This window comes from Candoia aspera, chromosome 9 (assembly GCF_035149785.1).
Source record: "Candoia aspera isolate rCanAsp1 chromosome 9, rCanAsp1.hap2, whole genome shotgun sequence".
Taxonomy (NCBI): Eukaryota; Metazoa; Chordata; class Lepidosauria; order Squamata; family Boidae; genus Candoia; species Candoia aspera.
In genome coordinates this window covers 23,637,217-23,657,248 of record NC_086161.1, presented here as the reverse complement: position 1 = coordinate 23,657,248, position 20,032 = coordinate 23,637,217, and the positions used below count along the sequence as shown (strand labels likewise).

Genomic DNA, 20,032 nt, shown 5'->3' with positions numbered 1-20,032 from the left:
TTTGTTTTATTTGTGCATGGAAGGAAATGTTTCTTTAGCAAGCCCTGATATCTTCCATCAATGTGTCCAGTGCTCTTTAAAGGGCACTGTGATGGTCCTGATCCTTTCTGCTATTAATTCAAAGACTCTCACTACAAGCCATCAAAGGATATGAAAGAGTTCTTTACTAATACAAGTGATCATCTCCAATGCGAAGACTAGACTGAGACAAGCCCACGCAAAATGGCAGTTACATCCTCCACATTCACACCAGTCCCCCACACCCTGGTAAGGAATTCTCTTCATGACAACCCCTCCTACGTTCTCACAGTTTCTCTCCTTCCCAGCTACAAATCTTTCAGTACCAAGCTGATAAAGCCATTCGAGCTGACCTCGGTGTCAGGCCATTCGACAAAACAATCCTATCAACATTCCTAACTGCCCTGCAGGCATGCCACAGTGCTACTTCAAAGCATTCCTAACGACCCTGCAGGTATACTGAACTAATTACTATATTACCCATGACATACTGGCAGGATATCCCATCCTGACAGGCACTTAAATGGCATGACAAATAAAACTGCACATCATGTCCTTGTCACTTCGCATATTCGGGCAGAACAATAGCTGAGTATAAACTTTTGGGAGGAACCATCCGTATCCCTGGGGAGGAGAAAAATCTCATACGCTGCTTTGCTGCCACTTCAAAAAAAAAAAAAAAACTCCTCAGATAGAGCCATACACATTTTTTATGACGTCGGTCAGCTTGGCTGAGCAGTAAAGACACTCTGAACCAGAGTCAGCGGGGTCAGTTTAGCATAAACTGAAGATTCCTCCACTTCCTTAGATAGGGGCTACATTGCACCACCCTGCTTTCTAGAAAGTGCGGTTAGCCTCTTCGGATGAGTCTCCACCGCCGAAAGTCCATGGGGCTTGATCGAAGCTGAAGGAAGGGAGGGCTCGCAGGCTTGAAGGTCAAGTCAGTGGGAAATTGAACTGCTAATGGTTATATTTTTGGAGAGGGCATTGACCTTCCTCAAGCATGACATCTGGAAACATCTGGTGCGAGATGGAAACATGCCCTCTGACTTCATGCGTTTGTATGGCCGATGCTTGCTTAGTGGACGGGAACAGCTGCTGATATGGGGACCAAGTTCTTTCTGAGCTACCTCCTGATCTGCTTTTCCTCCCCTCTGCCACCTTCCGATTTATTTATTTATTTATCAGATTGATGCTTCACCTTTCTGCCCCAAACTTCTATTCGTGGGGGAGGGGGAGGGGGGGAGGGAGGGAAGGAAGGAAGGAATTGTAGCTATCTTTATAAGCTAGATAGCTACACGGCCTCCTTTTAACGGTTAGAGGAAGACTGTTTCTTTGTGCCTCCTCAGACCTAATTTCTTGCCCTGGCAGCCAGTGTAGTTTTTCTCCGTTGCTTTTGCCCACCTAAGACAAGGGCCTGGTGTTACTTCATTTTGCTTCCACCACTCTTTCTCCCAAAGGGACACAGAGCTACAGTGTGTGAAAAATGATGGCGCTATTTCTCATAGTGAAGAAAGTCAAGATGGCAGCTGCGACACGTGACAGACATAAAAATGGGCCCAGCTTTGATCCCACTGTTGTGCTGCCATCTTGGTTTTTTTGACCATGCCCTGCAGGCATCCTTGCTATCTTCCCTGAAACAGTTTGATTAAAGCATTCAACCATAAGACTAACTCTCAGGAAAGAAAACTGTCAGGAAAGAACAATGGGAACCAACCATTTAAATTGATGCTCAATTAAAAGGCAGCATATTCTGGTATTCTGATTAATCTACTGATGTCCTGGTAGGTAGATATGGAGTTGGGAGACTGTGGCAAACAGTGTTTATGCTTGGCATAGTTTGAACCAGGGTTGGGCAATCCTTTGGTAGCAGGGTCCACAGTGGGAGGACTTGGAGTATCTGAAGAACTGTCATGGAGAAGTTGGGGTGGAATCGTTCCAGGACAAGGAACAGTGCGAGAAATTAAATTACAAGGGAGAAGATTTGGGTTAGACAACAGGAAAAAAATCTTAGCAGTAACAGCTGTTCAACAATGCAGTAAACTTCCTTGGGAGGTGATGGGTTCCCTTCTACGAGAGGACTTTAAACAGAAGCTGGAAGGCCACCTGTCAAGGCTGCTGTGGTATGGATTCAAGGTTCCCTTATTTATTAACTAGATTTTTATCCCTGCCTTTATTTTGGTCAACTCAAGGCAGCATATATACATACATACACATGTAATTCTCCTGTTCCTATTTCCCCCCCAACAACAACCGTCCTGTGAGATGGGTTGGGCTGAGATAGAGAGGGACTGGCCCAAAGTCGCCCAGTTGGCTTCATTCCTAAAAGAGGACTTGAACTCACTTTCTCCCACTTTCTAGCCCAGCACCTTCCCCACTACACCACACTGGCTTTCCAAGATCCTTTCTGTCTCTTACAGTCCATGATTCTATAATGCTGTGATTCTTGGGGAGTGTGGCTGGTGACATTATGGTATTGCTGGAGTGGGACAGCCCACATGTTTGTTCAGATTTTTGTTTTGTTTTGTCTGGAGATTAAGAGGCAAAATGGGAGGATGACTATACTGTAAAGCAGCATTTCTCAACCTTAGCAACTTTAAGGTGTGTGGACTTCAACTTCCAGAATTCTGGGGGTTGAAGTCCACACACCTTAAAGTTGCTAAGGTTGAGAAACTCTGCTGTAAAGGTTGGAAACTTCAGCCCAGATGGCCGTCTCCAGGGAACATGCCAATCCCTTAAGATTTAAGTGATGCATTTGAAGGAGAAACCTTGATCCATCCAGTCATTTCACACGCTCTTCCCCACTTCCCTGGAAAAGGCCCCACAGAGTTGTCCCCCTTCAAAAAGCCTGCACTGCTTCACTTCCAGTGTACATTTGTGCCTTGCAAAATAAGGTCAGCAAAAATGATGCTGTAGGCTGGGCAGCAAAGTTTTCGTAGACATCTCCCTCTGTGCAGCCCCCTTGCAGCCCATGGGGGAACCTGCTGCTTCATCCCTTGATTTTTCCTGCCTGCAGAAACTGGCCCATGTGGATCTCTCTGGGTGCGCATGCATGTGCTGTTTTACTCACCACCCTATCATCTACAGCAGCTGGTTGAGCTTGTGAAAATTTGACTTATCGCGCGTAAAAACATGATGTGATATTTAGGCCCTCTTGACAAAATGTACCGATAAGAGGGCCAGGAGGAAGGGAATGTGGTTTTAATCGCCTGTGCTGCCTGCCTGCAATTGTTGAATCTCCAGAGCTATTTTCAGCCCTGCGACTTTCTCAGGCTTAACTGCTGGGGGTGGGTTGGGGGGCAAGAGTGTGTGGATAGATGCAATGGACTAGTGGCTTATTAGTGAAATTACTACCCACCCAGGAGAGACCGGGTGGATGAACTGAATTCCCAACTGTATTTCAAGTTCCTTTTTCAAAAAGTATCTCCCCCTTTTGCTGTTGTCCATGTTCAGAACTTTTCTTCCTTTCATCCTTTTCACTCCCATTTTCTGTAAAAGGGATGGTGGGAGATTTGTACTTTCAGGCTTGCAAGATTGATGTCAGCCTGCTTCCCAGGTAGACCAGACAGGAAACACGACCAGATGAGCTAATTCTACTTTATTGTAAGGCTTCATTAATAGAATCTTGCAGGTCTGAAAGTACAAATCTCCCACTGTCTCCTTTACAGCCCGAGAAACCAGGGAGGGTCCCTCCTGAGCCTCTTTCTCCACCCATTATGCAGCTGTGCACTATGCCCTCTCCTATCTGACCATTCCCTAGGCAGCATCTCTTTGCCCCGTTTCTCAAGGTCTTTCCCATATCCCATTACACTCAGGCTGGTGCAGGTACATCCCCTCCTCTCTGCTCTCCAGTCAGCCTAGTCTGACCCCAACCTTTAAAGACTGGTCAAAATTGTTTTAACCACTGCTTCACTACCACACTGTGGCAAACAAGGATTTGGAAGCAGGAGCCTGCAAAGCAGGCCAGAGATTTGATTGTCCTGTCGCCAGCCAGACCCACCCTGTTCCTGCCGCAGTGTGGTGATTGGTGGGTGTTTTACCCACTGATTGGTGACGTGTTGAGGAGGGAGGGCAGCAAAGAATCAACCAATCGTTTTGCTTATCATGTGCTGCACTTCTAAAATCAGGACAGCCCGATTCAGAGTTGAGTCAGAATAGCTGAAACAGAGGCGGGCAGGGATCGGCAGTGGGGGCAGGAAAATCTGTGCCTGTATAGTTTTCTGCCCATTCAAGGATGGATGCAGAACACTTTCATTCAGCAGGGAGGAAAGACCCTAAGAATAATGGCACTTATCAGATAACTTGTTCTTATGTTCCATAGAAGCTAATGCCAGAATAACATTACATTTCAAGGAGGCGTACCACAGCTTCTTTACTGAAGTATTATAATGAAATATGCCAGGGATGGTCTTAATATGTGAGACCCTAATCCCCATTTCAGTGTGATTCCCACCCACCATCCACCATCCATTAAATAGATTTTCAGCAACTACATGAGGGAGAATTGAGAAAATACCTGTTGGCCACATCTGTACCTGAACACCTGCCCTTCAAAATAGCCCTGAAAGACATTTTTATAAGGACAACTTATTATTGATAGGACCTTTTCTTACAAGGAAAGTGTTTTATTTCAAAACAATATTTCAGTTTTGCTTTGTTAGCTGTGTTAGTTTCCTTACAGTTGTGATGGAGCAGCCATGTGTTCACAAAGTAGCCAAGGAGAGCTCAGAATACATTTTAAAGGTCTTTTAGCAACAACTGATACTTTCTAAAAGGTCCTTCTTCCTACCTGGAGAAGAATAGGCCCATGGAGATAAGATAGGGTTGACTATATCCAACGCTTCATTGTCCATCAACTGCTGTCATTGTCCTGAAGTAACAACTTTTGATAGAAAGGGAAACAAAGGTTTGGAAACTTGGGAAGAACAGAACTAGATGTTCCTACTCATGTGGCTGTGACCTTGGCATGAAGGCAAGAATGTTGCACACCAAGTTGTGGAAAAACACTATGAGGCAGGGATGTGAGTGTTGCTCACATCTTGGTTTTGACACGAAATGGAAAAAAGGCAGCAGAAAATGGTGAAAAGAATGAAATGAATTCAATCATTTCCATCAAGAAAAGGCATCATCTGAAATGTTCTCCCATGTGAGCACAACTCCCCGAAGTTTGAGAGTAGATTCCAGGAGATCCTGTTCTCTCCCATGTGAGGTTGTCTTTTGGATTTGGATCTGATTTTTCTCAGAAGAGAAATTCTCCCAAATGGATTTCTTACTTCTGTGTCCTGAAGTAGCAAGGCCCTTCCCCTCATTCCAGAGCTTCCTCAATTTGTTTTTGTTGTTCATGGACATTAGGTTTCCCTAAATTTAGTGTCCTAGATGGGAGAGCTAATTTGCTAATGATGCAAAGAAATATACACAGCACGCCCATGGAATCTGAAGGCACCATGCTAAGCTCATTCCCTTGCCAAATATGGGGGTCTGTCAAAGATTTGATGAATTCCACTGTTTTGACTGCTTGCCTGGGACTAAATTGGAAGCTATTTCTGTTAAGGACTTCATGGCTGGTGAGCAGTGGAATATTCAAATTTGGGCCAGGAAGATGGGGAGGGCCAACATTCATCCCCTGCCTTGCCAACGTCATGGCTTCTTATTTACTTGATTCCTAACCTTTCCCTCCCACGGGAAGTTTGCCAGAAGCTCAGAAGCTAGTTCTTATTAAGAAATAAAATCAATATTTGTTAAGCTTGGAGTCCTAGAATGATAGCTATATATAACATACCACATACTGACTTCCAATGATACTAAACTGCTAGATCTATCTGTAGAGCAGACATGTCAAGACACCCTTAGGGTTTTGAATAGGTGAAATTCCTCCAGCAAACATGTCCCATGTATAGGCTGATGCCCAGGTGAAGAATACTTAAGAGAGAGTAAGAAATCCAACTAACCAATGAATGAAGACTTAAAATGGATGAGGATTTAAAATCCTCCCAAAGTATGGGAGGATTTACTAACCCTCTACAAACTGCCTGCTCCGCTTTTGTTCTGAAAGGAAAAGCTTTCATTTCTGTAAAGAAAGTTCTTGTCCAAGTGGGAGGAAGTCTGACGAAGGAAGGCTACCACAACAAGTGTCAACAAGAGTGGAGCTTCAACCACGTGGCCATGGCTGCCACCTTGACTTTTTTTGACTCCTCCTCCCAATCCTATTTGAATTTCCTAGGAAGAACATCCCACTGAGTTCAATAAAACTTGCTGCTGAGTAAAGTTGAATCGCATTATACATTCTCCACCATTTCTTTTGGCTTCTTCTCTTGAGCCCAGCATGTGCTGTAGCAATGCTGAACTGCTTATCGCAGTGATGGCGGACCTTTTGGGCTCGGCGTGTCAAAAATCCAGAAAATGCCTAACTTGACTCTGCTGGTGTCTCTCTCTCTCTCTCACACACCCCAAACAAAAGTGAAACAATTCTTCACATATTCATTTATTTAAAAAAAATTCAATCCAATTTTGGGTGGCCAAAAGGGCAGAGAGCGGGGTGGGAAGGAGTTGCAATGGCTTTTGCTTGTTCAGTTTCTCAAACAGGGAGAATAGTTGTTGTTGAGTGTTGGTGAACACTGGTGTATCACCCCAAACGTGGCATGTCACCTTTGACACACGTGTCTTAGGTTCGCCGTCACTGGCCTATAATCGGAGTGGCTGTGAGCCAGCCTCCTGACAACTCCAAGCCTGTTTCTTGCAGCCTCAGGTGACTAGAAAACCTGCAGAACTGCCTTCCAATGAAAACTAGGAAATGCACATAAAAACTGCAGCAGAGACAGCATCAGCTAGAAAGCAAAGCCTTCTCCAAAATCCGGAACAAGTAAAACAAAAATAATAAAAATAAATCTTGGCCACAGGTGTGATGTTACCCCATCCGTTTAACATCCCTGCTGAAGGAGGACAGCGGTGTTAGTCTTCCTCAGCAGTTCTCACAGTGTGGCCTGGGGACCCTGGAGGTCCCCAAGACCCTTTCAGGGGGTCCGTGAAGTTAAATAACTCAATGTTTTAAAATTTAACCCACATAAGCCAAAGCTCTTTGGGGTCCTCAATAATTTGTAAGAATGTAAAGGGGTCCTGAGACCAAAATGTTTGGGCACTGCTGGTCTATGGCATCCAAAATCCAAAGGAGCCCGGAGTCCCTTTTCCGACTTAGAGATTTTATAAAACGGCAGAAACGTTTGTGGGCTGCAGTGAGAAGCTGCTACCTTTTAATGAAGCGTGTGAGTTGCAAAAGGTGATTCCAGGCTCCTGAGGTTTTGCCCTACTCGCTGTGGCACTTGCCATTCTGGAAAGCATGTCCCGCACGTGCATGCCCGCACCCCTCTCCAGAAAGTTAATCCCATGATTTACCACATGTAGGCCAGGAGGAAGAAGGTTAGGCCAAGCATTGCATGTCGGTTCCAGGTGCAGTATTGACTGCGGCTGACTATTTGCTTGATGCAAGCAAGCGAGGGTTGCATTTCTCGCGGCAGGTTTTAACTTCGCTTTGCAGCGGGTGGTGACAGCTCAGGAAACGGATTCCCACAATAAATCTCTGCAAGTAGCGATTGAAAATACTCTAATCTCTGCCGAGATAAGGAGTTGCGACAGCAAATGACAACATAAACCTGGAAGTGATGGATGCCGGGAATGCTGGACGGCTGTTGAGCCTCTGCAACGGCGCTGGGCCGTCCAGAGATGACCCAGCATTTAAACCTTCTCCTTTAACTCAACACGGCACTTTTCAACACCATCCTTGGCTCACACCCTGTTTAACCTCATCAGCACACTGCCCAGTGACACTTGGGTTGGAAGCGAGAGTGGAAAGATATTGAAGATTGGAAGTAGCCTGTGGGTTCTAAGACGGCGTTCTGCCCGGGGGGTGGACAGCTTCATGACGCCTCTTTCCCCCACCCTTCCACTAAGGCATGTTGGGAAAAGTTCCATTCATAAACAGCCATAATGCAAAACCATCTAGAGCTGGGATCCCTAGGCCCTACAAGTGGCAGATGATCCCAAAGCCCCCCTAGAACTATGTCCAAAAAGACTGATTGGTTTTTCTTTTAATGTTGGGGGGGGGGGAGGTAACAAGACAGGGGTGTCCATAGGGTAAGGTCAAAATTGTCAAGACGGTGGCTCAGCTTGTTTTTTATGTGCATCGTCCCCAAGCAGAAATGTTTGCTTGTTCTGCCCTAGGATGTCAAAGGATTGTCTGAAGCATTTGTGGATTAAATAAATCATTTTACTGGATAGTATATCATTTGTTTAAATTTTTAATAAATAAATGTTGATTCATTAGAACTATGGCTGTGGTGAAGTCCAGGCAGTCTCCGAGAATCAGACACAATTGAACAGAAAGAAAAAATAGATGGAAAACTCTCATGTGGTCCCTGAAGCTCCTGACATAAGGAGAAGAAGGAATAACCTTGAGGAACAGGAGGAAGAACTATTCACCAAGATAGATAAAAGAAATCTGAGTCCGGGGTAGAAGTGTAATTTGAGAAAGCATCTCAGGCTTGACCCTCCCTAGTTCTCTTTAGGATAAATGGAGGGAGGGGGGAAGCGCATTCAGACTTGCAAGCTTCTGTTACTGTAATCTTATAACAAAAGTATTAGCATTCATGGATTTGATTTCCTAGTCTGGTCTACCTTGACGGGCTAACAGTTAAGAGGGGCCATCACCAAGAAGGTCCTACAACAGGGTTCCTGTAGGTGACCTTCCCTTAGTGGAGGGACCCTTAGGAAGACTTCTCTCCCTGATTTATTGGAAGGACAGAATCACCCCAGAGCAGGGGGTCTCCAAGGCCCTGAGCCACATACAGCTTCAAAGGTTGCAATTTCATCCCCTCAGCATTGAGGTAAACAAGGAACTGCAGCTCTTCAACAATTTGCAAAAATGTTCAGATGCTAAGACATTTTGTCCTGCTCTCTTTAAATGCTTTAATTTGTCTTCCCAAACATAGAATAATGTAGGAAAGAGGGTTTGTTTGCTGGATGCATGAAAAGTTTACCTTCATGCAGCAGCTTAATATGCAAACAAACACCAAAACATAGTTTAATCATAGTCTTTTTTAAAATAAATCATAGGTGGCTATCATTTACAAATCGTAATGACTAGGTTCACACAGTATTTTGACAATGCAGTGTGTGAATCTGGGCCCAAGGAGAGGAAAACCTTGCTCTATGGTGAGATGTAGGACCATCTAGCTCACTCTTGTTGACGCTGACTGAGTTAACACAATCTACTAAATTATAATCCATAGTTAACAAACAAATGTATACATAAAAGAAAGGAAGTGTATTTTGGCTACCTCAAATAATTTCTAATGCCATAGGTCTCAACTGGAAATTTCTGATCAGACTTTTAATTCATTCACTATAGTCATCCTTACATAGTCTATAAGTAACCAAGCAAATAAGTCACAAGTAACAAACATTCTTCAATCCTTTGAGCAGTTGGAGCCATAAATTTACCTTTCCAGTGTTGAGGGACAATAAGAATGGTACAGAGGGTTCAGGTGTCAATTTCCATATTGTTGTTTATTCGTCCAGTCGCTTCCGACTCTTTGTGACTTCATGGACCAGCCCACGCCAGAGCTTCCTGTCGGTCGTCAACACCCCCAGCTCCCCCAGGGATGAGTCTGTCACCTCTAGAATGTTGTCCATCCACCTTGCCCTTGGTCGGCCCCTCTTCCTTTTGCCCTCCACTCTCCCCAGCATCAGCATCTTCTCCAGGGTGTCCTGTCTTCTCATTATGTGGCCAAAGTATTTCAGTTTTGCCGTTAATATCGTTCCCTCAAGTGAGCAGTCTGGCTTTATTTCCTGGAGTACGGACTGGTTTGATCTTCTTGCAGTCCAAGGCACCCTCAGGATTTCCATATTACAGGTATGTAATTCAAAAGAACATGGATGTCTGAAAATATTAAAATCTGCCTCAAAGCCAAATCAATATGCCTAATGACTTCTTCCCAGTATATAATAATTTTAGGACATTGCAAAAACATATTTGAAGCATTATTTTCAATGCATTTCCAGCCACAGGATAATTTCTTCCTTTTCTATACATGTTTAATGGGGTCTGATAGGTACAAAGTATTTTTTGCTGAGTAAACCACACTCTATGATCCCCTGTAATTTTTGATGCAAATGTTTATGACAGCCTCCCATTGTTTAGACTAGTGTTTCTTAAAGTGTGGTCCGAGGACCCCTGGGGTTCCCCCAAGAGCCTCCCAGGAGTCTACAAAATCAAAATTCTTTGCCAGATATTGAAGATATTTCCAAAAATTTAAAACAATGTTACTCTTCTCATTATTTTTTTGTTTGTTAAAAATATAGGGATTTTCATGAAAAATATTTTATTTATGTTAATATCTAATGGATTGAATTTTGTTATTTTTACATGATTCAATAAATATTCTATGAATGCATCAATTTTAATTTTTAATAAGGTAAATATAGATAAATATCACCCATACAAACAAAGCTCATTGGGGTCCTCCATCGTTTTTCAAAGTGGGAAGAGATCCCAAGAGCAGAAAGTTAAGAAAGACTGATTTAGACAAAATGGGGATCTCCAATTCCTTATTCTGTTCAGCCTTGCGTATCAAATTGATTTATCAACAAGAAGTCAATAAAGAAAAACTAATTGTGCGTTTTTTAGTCTAACAAGATTAGGTGTCTCTGAAGATGAAAATAGGCTGCTCCATATCTGTAGAAGTTGTAGCTTTAAATATTGTCAGTGGGCATCCAAAGACAATGAGGCTGGTTTTGAAGGCTGCCTGGAAGCTGCAGTTGGCATAAAATGCAACAGCCACTGGTTGTCAGGTGAGGACCCCTACTTACACATAACTGTGACATTGTGGGCTCTACACTGGTTACTAATGCGAAGTGCTGGTTTTGATCTACTATATAAAGGTCTGTAGAGAGCCAGTGTGGTGTCATGGTTAAGGCACTGGCCTAGAAACCAGGCGACAGTGAGTTCTAGTCCCACCTTGGGCCAGCTGGGTAACCTTGGGCCAGTCACTCTCTCTCAGCCCTGAGAAGGAGGCAATGGCAAACCACTTCCGCCAAACCTTGCCAAGGAAACTGCAGAGACTTGTCCAGGCAGTCGCTGAGAATTGGACATCGAACGGATTTTAAAAAATAATAAATAAAGGTCTGCAGTTGTCCAGGCAGTCGCCTGGAGTCAACACAGACATATATGACTTGGGACCTTGACACCTGCAGCACTGCCTGCAGCCCAAACTTTTAATCAATCAATCAATCAATCAATCAATCAATCCACTTTATTTTTATTGAAAAGGAACCAGCAAATATAAAGTAGCATTTAAATACTAGGAATGTAAAAACTGCCTAAAGAGACCCATACAAGTATATTACTATTATTAGTTAATAGTACTCAACAGGGGTGTCCATAGTGGGTGTCCAAAAATTCAAGATGGTGGCTGAAACTATGGACAACAGAGCCCCACCCCTTTTAACCTGTGTCATACACACACAACACATGTAAAAAGGGGCAAGGCTTTGACTGAATGGGTGTGATCTTCTTTTTTACACGTACTCCATGGACATCCCAATGTCCAAGAACATTTATTTACAAATATTGACAGCAGCCATGCAAAACTTTGCCAAGTTAGGGGTAACATTTTTTTTGTCTGATAAAATAATAAAATTCATCTGACAGACCTGATACCTGTAATAAGAAAGGAAATGAGACTTCATTTGGTGTCATCATAAATGGGACAATGTCAGCAACACTGGAAAAATGAATTTAGAACTGGCGTGGTTAGGACTTTATTAAATTTCTCATATAAAATAGCTGAGAAGAAGATGTTCAGCTTGTCTCTAAAGAGGAATGGCAGAATGGTGAAGTAAGTGACGCAACATAAATAGCCATTCAATGTTCTGCTCATTCATTTCAATATTTGAGGTCTAAAACCTGTGCTTTGATGTTTTTCTTAGCAACTTCTAATAGATGTCGAAAACCTACAGAGAGACCACAAAATGAACATTCTTCCAAACTGCTTGAGACCATGAAGACTGGAAGTGGACAGGGCTAGGAGGATCAGCCCTGGGGTAGAAATAATGGAAAAGACAGTATTTAAAGATTAACAGCCTTGTTTTTACCTCCACCTTCAACTGATCAACCTCTGGTTTCACAGCAGCTTTGGAGATGCATTTAGGTGCTTGAACAAGCTCTTGGAGACTTTGACCGCAGCATATCCAGTGACTTGTATTTATTTATTTATTCATTTATTGGATTTTTGTACACAGCCCAACTCCCAGCAACTCTGGGCAGTTTGCAGATAAAAACATACAGAACAATAAAATAACACAACCATAAAAACAAAGAACTAAAGATGGCACCAACCGAACAATGACCACAGCAAGTCCACCTGATGCAGAAGGGGGCTTCACTCCCCAAAGGCTGGTGAAGAGCCAGGTCTTCAAGGCTCTCCAAAATACCTGCAAGGTGAAGGCCATCCAAATCTCAAGGGAACCCCACTCCAGAGGGCAGGCACCACGGCAGAGAAGATGCATTTCCAGGGTCCCAGGAGATGGCATTGCTTGATCAAGGGGACCTGGAGTGTGCCAGCCTTGCTGAACTGAATTGACAGGTGGTCCCGCCAGTAACTGGGCCCTAATTGAGATGAGGACCACCCAACACAATGTTAGCTGCTGAATCTTTTGGGGGTGCTGCAAAATCATGCTCTTGCTTAATGAGGCATTTGCACACATTGTATGTTTTATTTCACAAGCCCTTCCAACATCAGAACATTGAACAGAGATGGGGGCGAGGGTGGACAGATAGTTTACCACTACTCTCTCATATGTTTCCCCAGCTTTACTCAGTTCTTATGAATTGTGCTGTCTGGGTGTCTTGGGGAGGGCAGGGGGGACAAGTGACCTTACACAGATCATGGCCCGTGTGACGTCAGAAACCAATGGCTTTATGAATCTTGCTCGTCTCCCATTGCTCAAGCTACATGACAGACAGACAGACAGACAGACAGATGGAGGATAGGCAGTGTCTTTTCAAACACTGCCATGTTGTTTCAATTTGTCCATAAAATGTCTGCATGGAGGATGAAGGGAAGAGCAGAATGCAGCCAAGATATGGACAAAGAATCAGTGGGAATCACGGTTTTTCCAGTCTGCATGTTTTGGGAAGATTCTTTACTTGCAGCAGATGGGGAGATATTAAAAAAAGGATAATGAATGTCCACCGCCTTCTTAGTCCATTGGACATGGATTGGGCAAGTACAGGAAGATTATAATGACTATCTTAAAATTAAATTAACACTAGGTTTTAGGATGCATCCCACTAATCTAAATGCTTGTTAAATAGTGTTCGCTTTGAAAAAAGAACAAAAGAAGAAAGCAAGTCATTTCATCATGTCTAGAAAAAAGCAAAACCCCACTACCTGTAGCTTTGCCATTTCAGTTTTCATTGTCACTGCACACCAAACAGTAGGAAGGAATTATGAATTTGCACATTACTGAATTTATAAAGCAATCTTTCTACAAAACAACAACCACAAAAAAAATTCCTCTGTTCTTCTGACCGAAATTGGGCATATTCCCAAGGTATACACATATACAACATATGTGTGTGTGTGTGTGTTAATCTATTCAATCCTGTCCAATTCTTGGAGACAGCCTGGACAAGTACCTGCAGTTTTCTTGGCAAGGTTTTTCAGAGAATGAATGGATGAATGGATGAATATATATATATATATATATATATATATATATATATATGAGTTGTATACGTATATACAGTATATGACTCTACCTTCACAATTCCTACTGGATTTCTCTAAAACTGAGCAGTCTTCATCCCTCAGCAGTATCTGTAATGTCTGCAAATTTTACCTGTTCTGTTGCAAAACCGAAAACTCATGCATCTTTTTGTGACTTCCTCATGTTTGTCAGTCAGAGCATCACTTCTACTTTGGATCAGACGGTGAGTCACCCTGGGCTTTTGGTGAGGTCCCAGTCCAGGTAGCCACGTCCTGATCTGCTGCACTGGAGCCCAGCCTGAGTCTCGGGGTCAGTGCATGCTTAGCAGGTTTTTGGCCAGCTATAATCAGGCCAGTGCCAGAGCCACCATTCCTGGCCAGCTACTTGGTGGTCACTCAGCATGATGCCTTGCTCACCACATCATTCTTCTGCTGTCCTGTCTAGCTCTGAATCTCCTACCCACACTGCCAAGCTGACTAACTGCTCTATTCCTCAAAAGCTGGCCTTTCTGGGCAGGAACCTGGCATCTGAAGTGGATAGATTTCGCCATAGATTTCTCGCGGCTTTGATTCATGTTAATGTGGAGCAAGATGGTGTTCGTGGCAAGAGCAGAAACATCTGGAGCAGAGGAAGGGGTTGAGGGCCACAGCAGCAGCTCTTCTGAAGAACGAAGGCTACAGTAGTGAGGCCTTGGTGGTAAGAGTTGGTGAGGGATTCCCTCCAAAGACCCTTGAGGACTTGTGCAGCAATGGTGGCTAATATCCGCCTCCAGATCTAGTCAGAAGTCTTGCCAGAACTGACTGTATGTTTGGTAGTGGAATTTTCCCAGCAAAGCTGGAATATGGTGGTAAGTTCACCAGCTCCCAGAGTTTCTGCTATATGAGAAAATGTACACTCTGCATTCAAGGACCTTAGGCTTGAAAGCGATTCTTTGTTGGATGTCACTGTATTTTGCATTTTACTGAGAGATGAACAAACAAGGACAAATTAATATATTTACAAAGACAATGAGAAAGAAAGTCCACTGAAATTGGGGGATGATATTAGCATCAAAATGGTTCAATATATAGGGTTACCCAAGTGTGTTTGACATACAGGCACAAAAATAAAACATTTTGTATTCTACATTATATTACAAGGACAACAGTCAATAAATAGATCAATAAATAATGGCTGCATGGACGTAGGTTAGGTGGATTTCAGCAAGTCCTTCGGCAAGTGCTTTGGATGAGAATTCTCCTGAAGGGCTCAGGTTGGTGCTCTCAAAGACCAGTCCGTTCTCTCTCTCCGAGAAGACAGCTTCTCCCTAGACCTCTAAAGCAGCGGTGGGGCATAGTACAGTAAGCCACAGCGGAGGGCTGGAGAGGCAGCATTAATTACACTCTCCAAAGAATCTGACCAATTTCCAGCTTAGTATAAATAAAGCACCACCAGGCCTATGGTTTCTCAGCTCCAACACCTTCTTATCACAATAATTTGTCGGAGAGGAGTGGTGGAAACATGACATGTGACTTCCATTGTACGCACTGGAAAGTAGGATAGAGAACCATCTCGTGAATTGACAGCTCCGTTAAGGAGAAGCCCCTCTTGGCCCAGAGAGCCTTGAAGTTTAAGCACAAAAAATATCCTCCCCCCACCCAAACTTCAACAGGGATCGAAAGAACAACCAGCCTCAAGCAGCCAGATTCTGAGTGGCATTTGCGTCATTGGTGAAATGCAATGGTGATCCCGTAGGACCTCTCTGCAAGAGATGAAGGTTTGTTTCATGTGCACCCAGATCTGGACTGCGTGTCCAAAGCAATTAGATGCAACCTGTCTTGGTTAGGCTATTTGGAGGGCTCCACTAAACTGACTAGGCAGGACAATCCTGAGAAGGGCAAGGAAGTGGCGGCTTTCCATAAAAGTTGGATGGAAAAAGAGATTTTGGAGGCACAACCTTTCAGACAACCACTGGGCCAGTCTTTTTTGTAAGTTTAGGATAGAAAGGAAACAAGGAAAATATTATGACTTGGATTCACATAACAGTTTGCTTTTGCCTTAGTGTGTTGTATGAATCCAACCAATTGTGGTTTATTCAATAAATCATGGTTAATCAAACCATGGCTTAGTGAGAGGTATGAACCCCACGTGTTCATACCTCTTAGAGAAGTTTTCTTGAACTTCATAGCCTAGTAAAAAACTGAGGGGAGCATTTTATTGCCCTTCTGTTGGAAACAGAAGCCACTGAATGGATTTTTAGGGCAAGGGATCACTACTAACAAAGGCAACAGGATTACAGCTTCCTTCCTGGACTGGGTTCCTCTCCAAGGGTCAGTAAAACTGGGTTGGCAGCTTTATTGTGTGATGCAGCAAAGGACAGAAATGAAAAACCGCTGGAGAATTCTTGGAGGTAATTCTGTAAAGCAGCCATTCTTTCCCAGAGGTGTGACAGGAAAAGGCAGCTTTGGGACTTTTGTTAAGTCCTTTGACAAATGTTGGCTCAGCTGTATTGGCAGGCAACTGGAAGGGAATTGAAATGGATTGCCTAAGTTGTAAAACGTCTGGGATGAACAGCTGGAGAGGAAGGGCTGTGATGTTTGTAGGAGCAGAATGGTGCTGGGCAAGGCTACAGCCCAGCCACTCCAGGATTCAGCTCTAGCTAGCCCTAACGAGATGCCTCTGGGTGCTGCTGCTTGGCAGGACAATCGCCTCCTCCCGCCCCCACCTCTGCTCCAAGCCATCCTCTCTGATCCACTGCCTGTCTCCATGTCCCTTTTTCAATGAGCTGAGTGAATCTGCACAAATGTTCAGATGGAACCAGGAAACCCCGTGAAAGCCGAAAGCACCGTGCAAGAGCCCCCCTCCTGCTACTATCTGCAGCCACATTCGGAGACTGACATGCCCTCATAGTTTTGCTTGAAGGTGACTATCCCTTTATCCAGGAAGAGCAAAGAGATGGGGTCCAGCTTGGTCGGGACGCAACAGGCAGGAGAAGCTCTCTGGGGATCATTCAGATGAACGGACGTCTGGACCATGGCATGGGTGGTCGTCTGGCTGCCATCCAGAGGAAAGTTGCAGGCTCCCTTGCACTGGTAGGCATCGTACCCATGTGGTGCGATGACCCAGGAATCCCAGCCAATCTCCTTGAAATCCACATAAAGAGAAGTCTTTTTGCAGGTGCTTCCCTTTGCGTTCCTCCTGATCCTGGACGTTGAATCATAGATGATGTTGGACCTTATCTGAAGCAGCTTCTCCTCACTGGGGCTACTGGAGAAGTCTTGCAAATCTAAATCCTGCCAGTCTTGCATCTGCTCATGCTCCATCATCTCCTTCAGCTCATACTTCTCCTCTTTCTTGGCATGGCTGTGATCATCTGAAAAGACAATTAATAAAGGCTCGCGTTTGGTCTCCAAATTGATGTCCACGTCTATGTCTCCTCCTTGACTGGGATTCTCTCCTCCTCGGTACTCCACCTGCACCTCTAGCCAGTGAGTGGTTGAGTCAGAGTGATGCCACTTCCTGATGGCCTCTGTGACCTCAAATGTTTTCCATTCATTGTTGGCGCTGTAAATATGTCTGGATGCCAGCACTTTCAGCTTCCTTTCCTCTCCCTCTTTTCCTCCTCCATGTTCATTCTCCAGCACTTCGAAAATGGTGACCTTCCTGTCGAGACCTTCATAGAGGGGTCTGTCCTCTGCCAGGGTGTAGAGCCTCAGCTCAGCCATGGTTATCTTCTCATGGTGAGGAATGGACACATTGAAAAGCAGAGGGTACCTCCGTATTCCATTAAATCGCATGAGCCGTGAAATCTGTTCTGAAAATTTTTTAAAAAATCACACTATATTTTACATTTATGCAGGATGTATGGGCGCCCAGTAAGGTACAGTCACTGTTGCACATTGCATTTAAGCCTGACTAAATCTAGTTTTGGACTGACACTGAAGAACCTTGGTGTTGCAGCTTAGAGAAAGAAATTTGATTTTCTACAACTATTTATTTATTTATTTATTTGATTCCTATAGCTGCCCATCTCGACAAGTGACTCTGTTAAGTGGCCCCAGGAGAAAGTTAAGTTGGAGAAAAATGGGAAGTGATACCACTTTTCAAACAAAAACTTGCCCTAACAGTTGACAATGGAGGGACCTGTAAGAAAGAGGCAGAAAAATCCATTGAGTTTTGTGACAAAATGGCAGGCTGAGACATTGCAAAAGCTAACGTGGTGAAGCAGAATACAGCTTTGGTTACTGCACCCCGATGAGGTTCATTTGAGAACAATGCATTTACAATTTAATGGCTTTTACCAGAGGAAGTTCTAATTTTTTGCAGAATTGAGGTAGCTGCATTAGAATGTATTGTCATAAAAACCACAACACTTATTCATAAGTTATTGTAGACTGGAGACCACAAAGAAGGCTGACTGCAAAAAGCAAGAAGTCTGGCTGAGAATGTGGTCTGTGGTCCATGGAAGTTTACACTGTAGTATAGTAAGAGGATGTTCCAAGATCTTGGCTTTTTGGAAAGCATGATCATACTCCCTTATACTGCGATCCATGGAAAAGGGTATTAGCAGCAGGATCCATAATTAAGAAGGAACATTTTGCAGTAAGGCATATTAATGCTGACACATGACTAAATAGGCTGTACACTGGAGGGCTTTACCTTAAGTGAGTTTTGGACTGAGGTGTTAAAATTATTTGCAAACATCGTTTCTGCAAGACAAAAATGCATAGCTACAGGCAGATGCATCTTTTTTTTTTAAAGAGTATTTTCTTCATGAGGGCTTCCAATTGAATACATTCAATTGTATTGTATTTCATTAATACAAGACAGCCATGTGCTATGAAACTGGTGTTTATAAGAACTGGTTGTATTGCAAGGTTTCAGAGAAAAGAAAGGTTTTAGTTTTGGCAAATTAATACATTTGAGATGAACAAATTTGGCAGGTACTGATTTTTAAACCAGTTTGGTTTCTGTTATTCTGCTGCTTTACACCTTCTATTCATTCTGAATCCTTCCCTTTAGATAAGTAGACCTTAAAACGACTAATTTCTAAATAGGGTGCGTGCAAAGTCCCTCTGCAGCTGTGTTAAAAACCAAAGTGAAAAATTACTGAGCTTGAAATGTGTATTTTTAAAATCTGTGCTTATAAAGTTGCATGACAGCCTTAAAAAAAGCAAACAAGAATGAGATTTATATCACAAGTGACACCGAAAGCGACTTGCACAGAATTCTGCATCTGTAGGATAATACTTGAGAACGTGCAACGACAATATATTCAAGGATTTCATCAGATGTTCAAAAGTTACACAAAAGATTAAATTGGGTTAAATGTAGCACAGCCAACCTGAGGAATCCAACAAGTAGCCTGCAGTGTGAAAGTCAACTGGCTGGGAGATTAGACGCATGGCCCATTAAGCAGTAAGACAACTCAACGCTAGGCCAGCTGGCTCTCTTTGCTAATATCTTCTTTTAAATTTCCCCTCTGCTCCACTAAAACAACCATCTTCCTTCCCTCTAGTTACAGTCATAATCTAATCATTTTAAACCCAGTGAGACACTTGGATACATATCCCACTTGGTCCTCCTAAACCTGTGAAGAAAATTCAAGAACTTACCTTCATTTTTGAAGCTTCTAACAACGTTGGCTGATGGCATCAAGGTCTTGTCCCTGGCAAACCTATTATAGAGCTCCAGCATGTATTCTGGAGGGTCCACCTTGACCGTCTCTTGCAAGGGGATGCCCGAGAGATTAAGGGCCTTCAGGAGCTCGTTTTGCAAATTCTGAAGCAGCGTGTCCTGTTCATCGAAGAATGGCACCTCTTCATCCATAAGAGAGACATCTAGACTCATTATGGGGCTACCATCTGCAAGGTGTGCCAGAAGACAAAGGGTCGCCCACATCTGGAAGGCTACAGACTCCATGACTTCATTCAAACTGGCCACAGTGATCTACCAAGTTTGCTCGTGTGCCGTGTGCTCTGAGTGACTATTTTCCCCCCCTCAAGGGTTATATACGGCTTGTGTCGCCGACGGTTGACAAGTTTGGACCTTGTGATCAGCCTCTCTCCCATTCTTGTTCCCCACACCCCCTTTATCCAGGTCTCAGTAATTGGACATGGCCTGTTCTGTCTCCTATGGTAGCTTTCACTCCCTTATCTCCTCTAGTGTAAGCTGTCCACCAGATTTCTGCTGCTATCTCACAATCCCTTTTTCTCTTAATGAGCATTTTGTAAACATTCCAGTCTTGGATGCTCCAAAAGAGAGGAACGTTTTT

The 20,032-nt window shown here is 43.6% G+C and overlaps 1 protein-coding gene across 1 annotated transcript; it reads right to left on the bottom strand.

The window, feature by feature from the left end:
• Positions 1-16,628: 16,628 nt before the first annotated feature.
• On the bottom strand, positions 16,629-19,680 carry BMP10 (bone morphogenetic protein 10). Its single transcript, XM_063311247.1, has 2 exons — positions 19,374-19,680; positions 16,629-17,572 (listed from the first exon to the last, which is right to left on the bottom strand). Exons 1-2 carry the CDS (start codon positions 19,678-19,680, stop codon positions 16,629-16,631), a joined length of 1,251 nt encoding a protein of 416 aa, XP_063167317.1.
• Between the last annotated feature and the right edge of the window lie 352 nt (positions 19,681-20,032).

Bases quoted from the DNA above. Each gene is read 5' to 3' on its own strand.
- BMP10 (XM_063311247.1), bottom strand. From the start codon at position 19,680: ATGGAGTCTGTAGCCTTCCAGATGTGGGCGACCCTTTGTCTTCTGGCA. The intron at 17,573-19,373 runs GTAAGTTCTTGA...AAAAATTTTCAG, and splicing joins TAGAAGCTTCAAAAATGAAG to AACAGATTTCACGGCTCATG.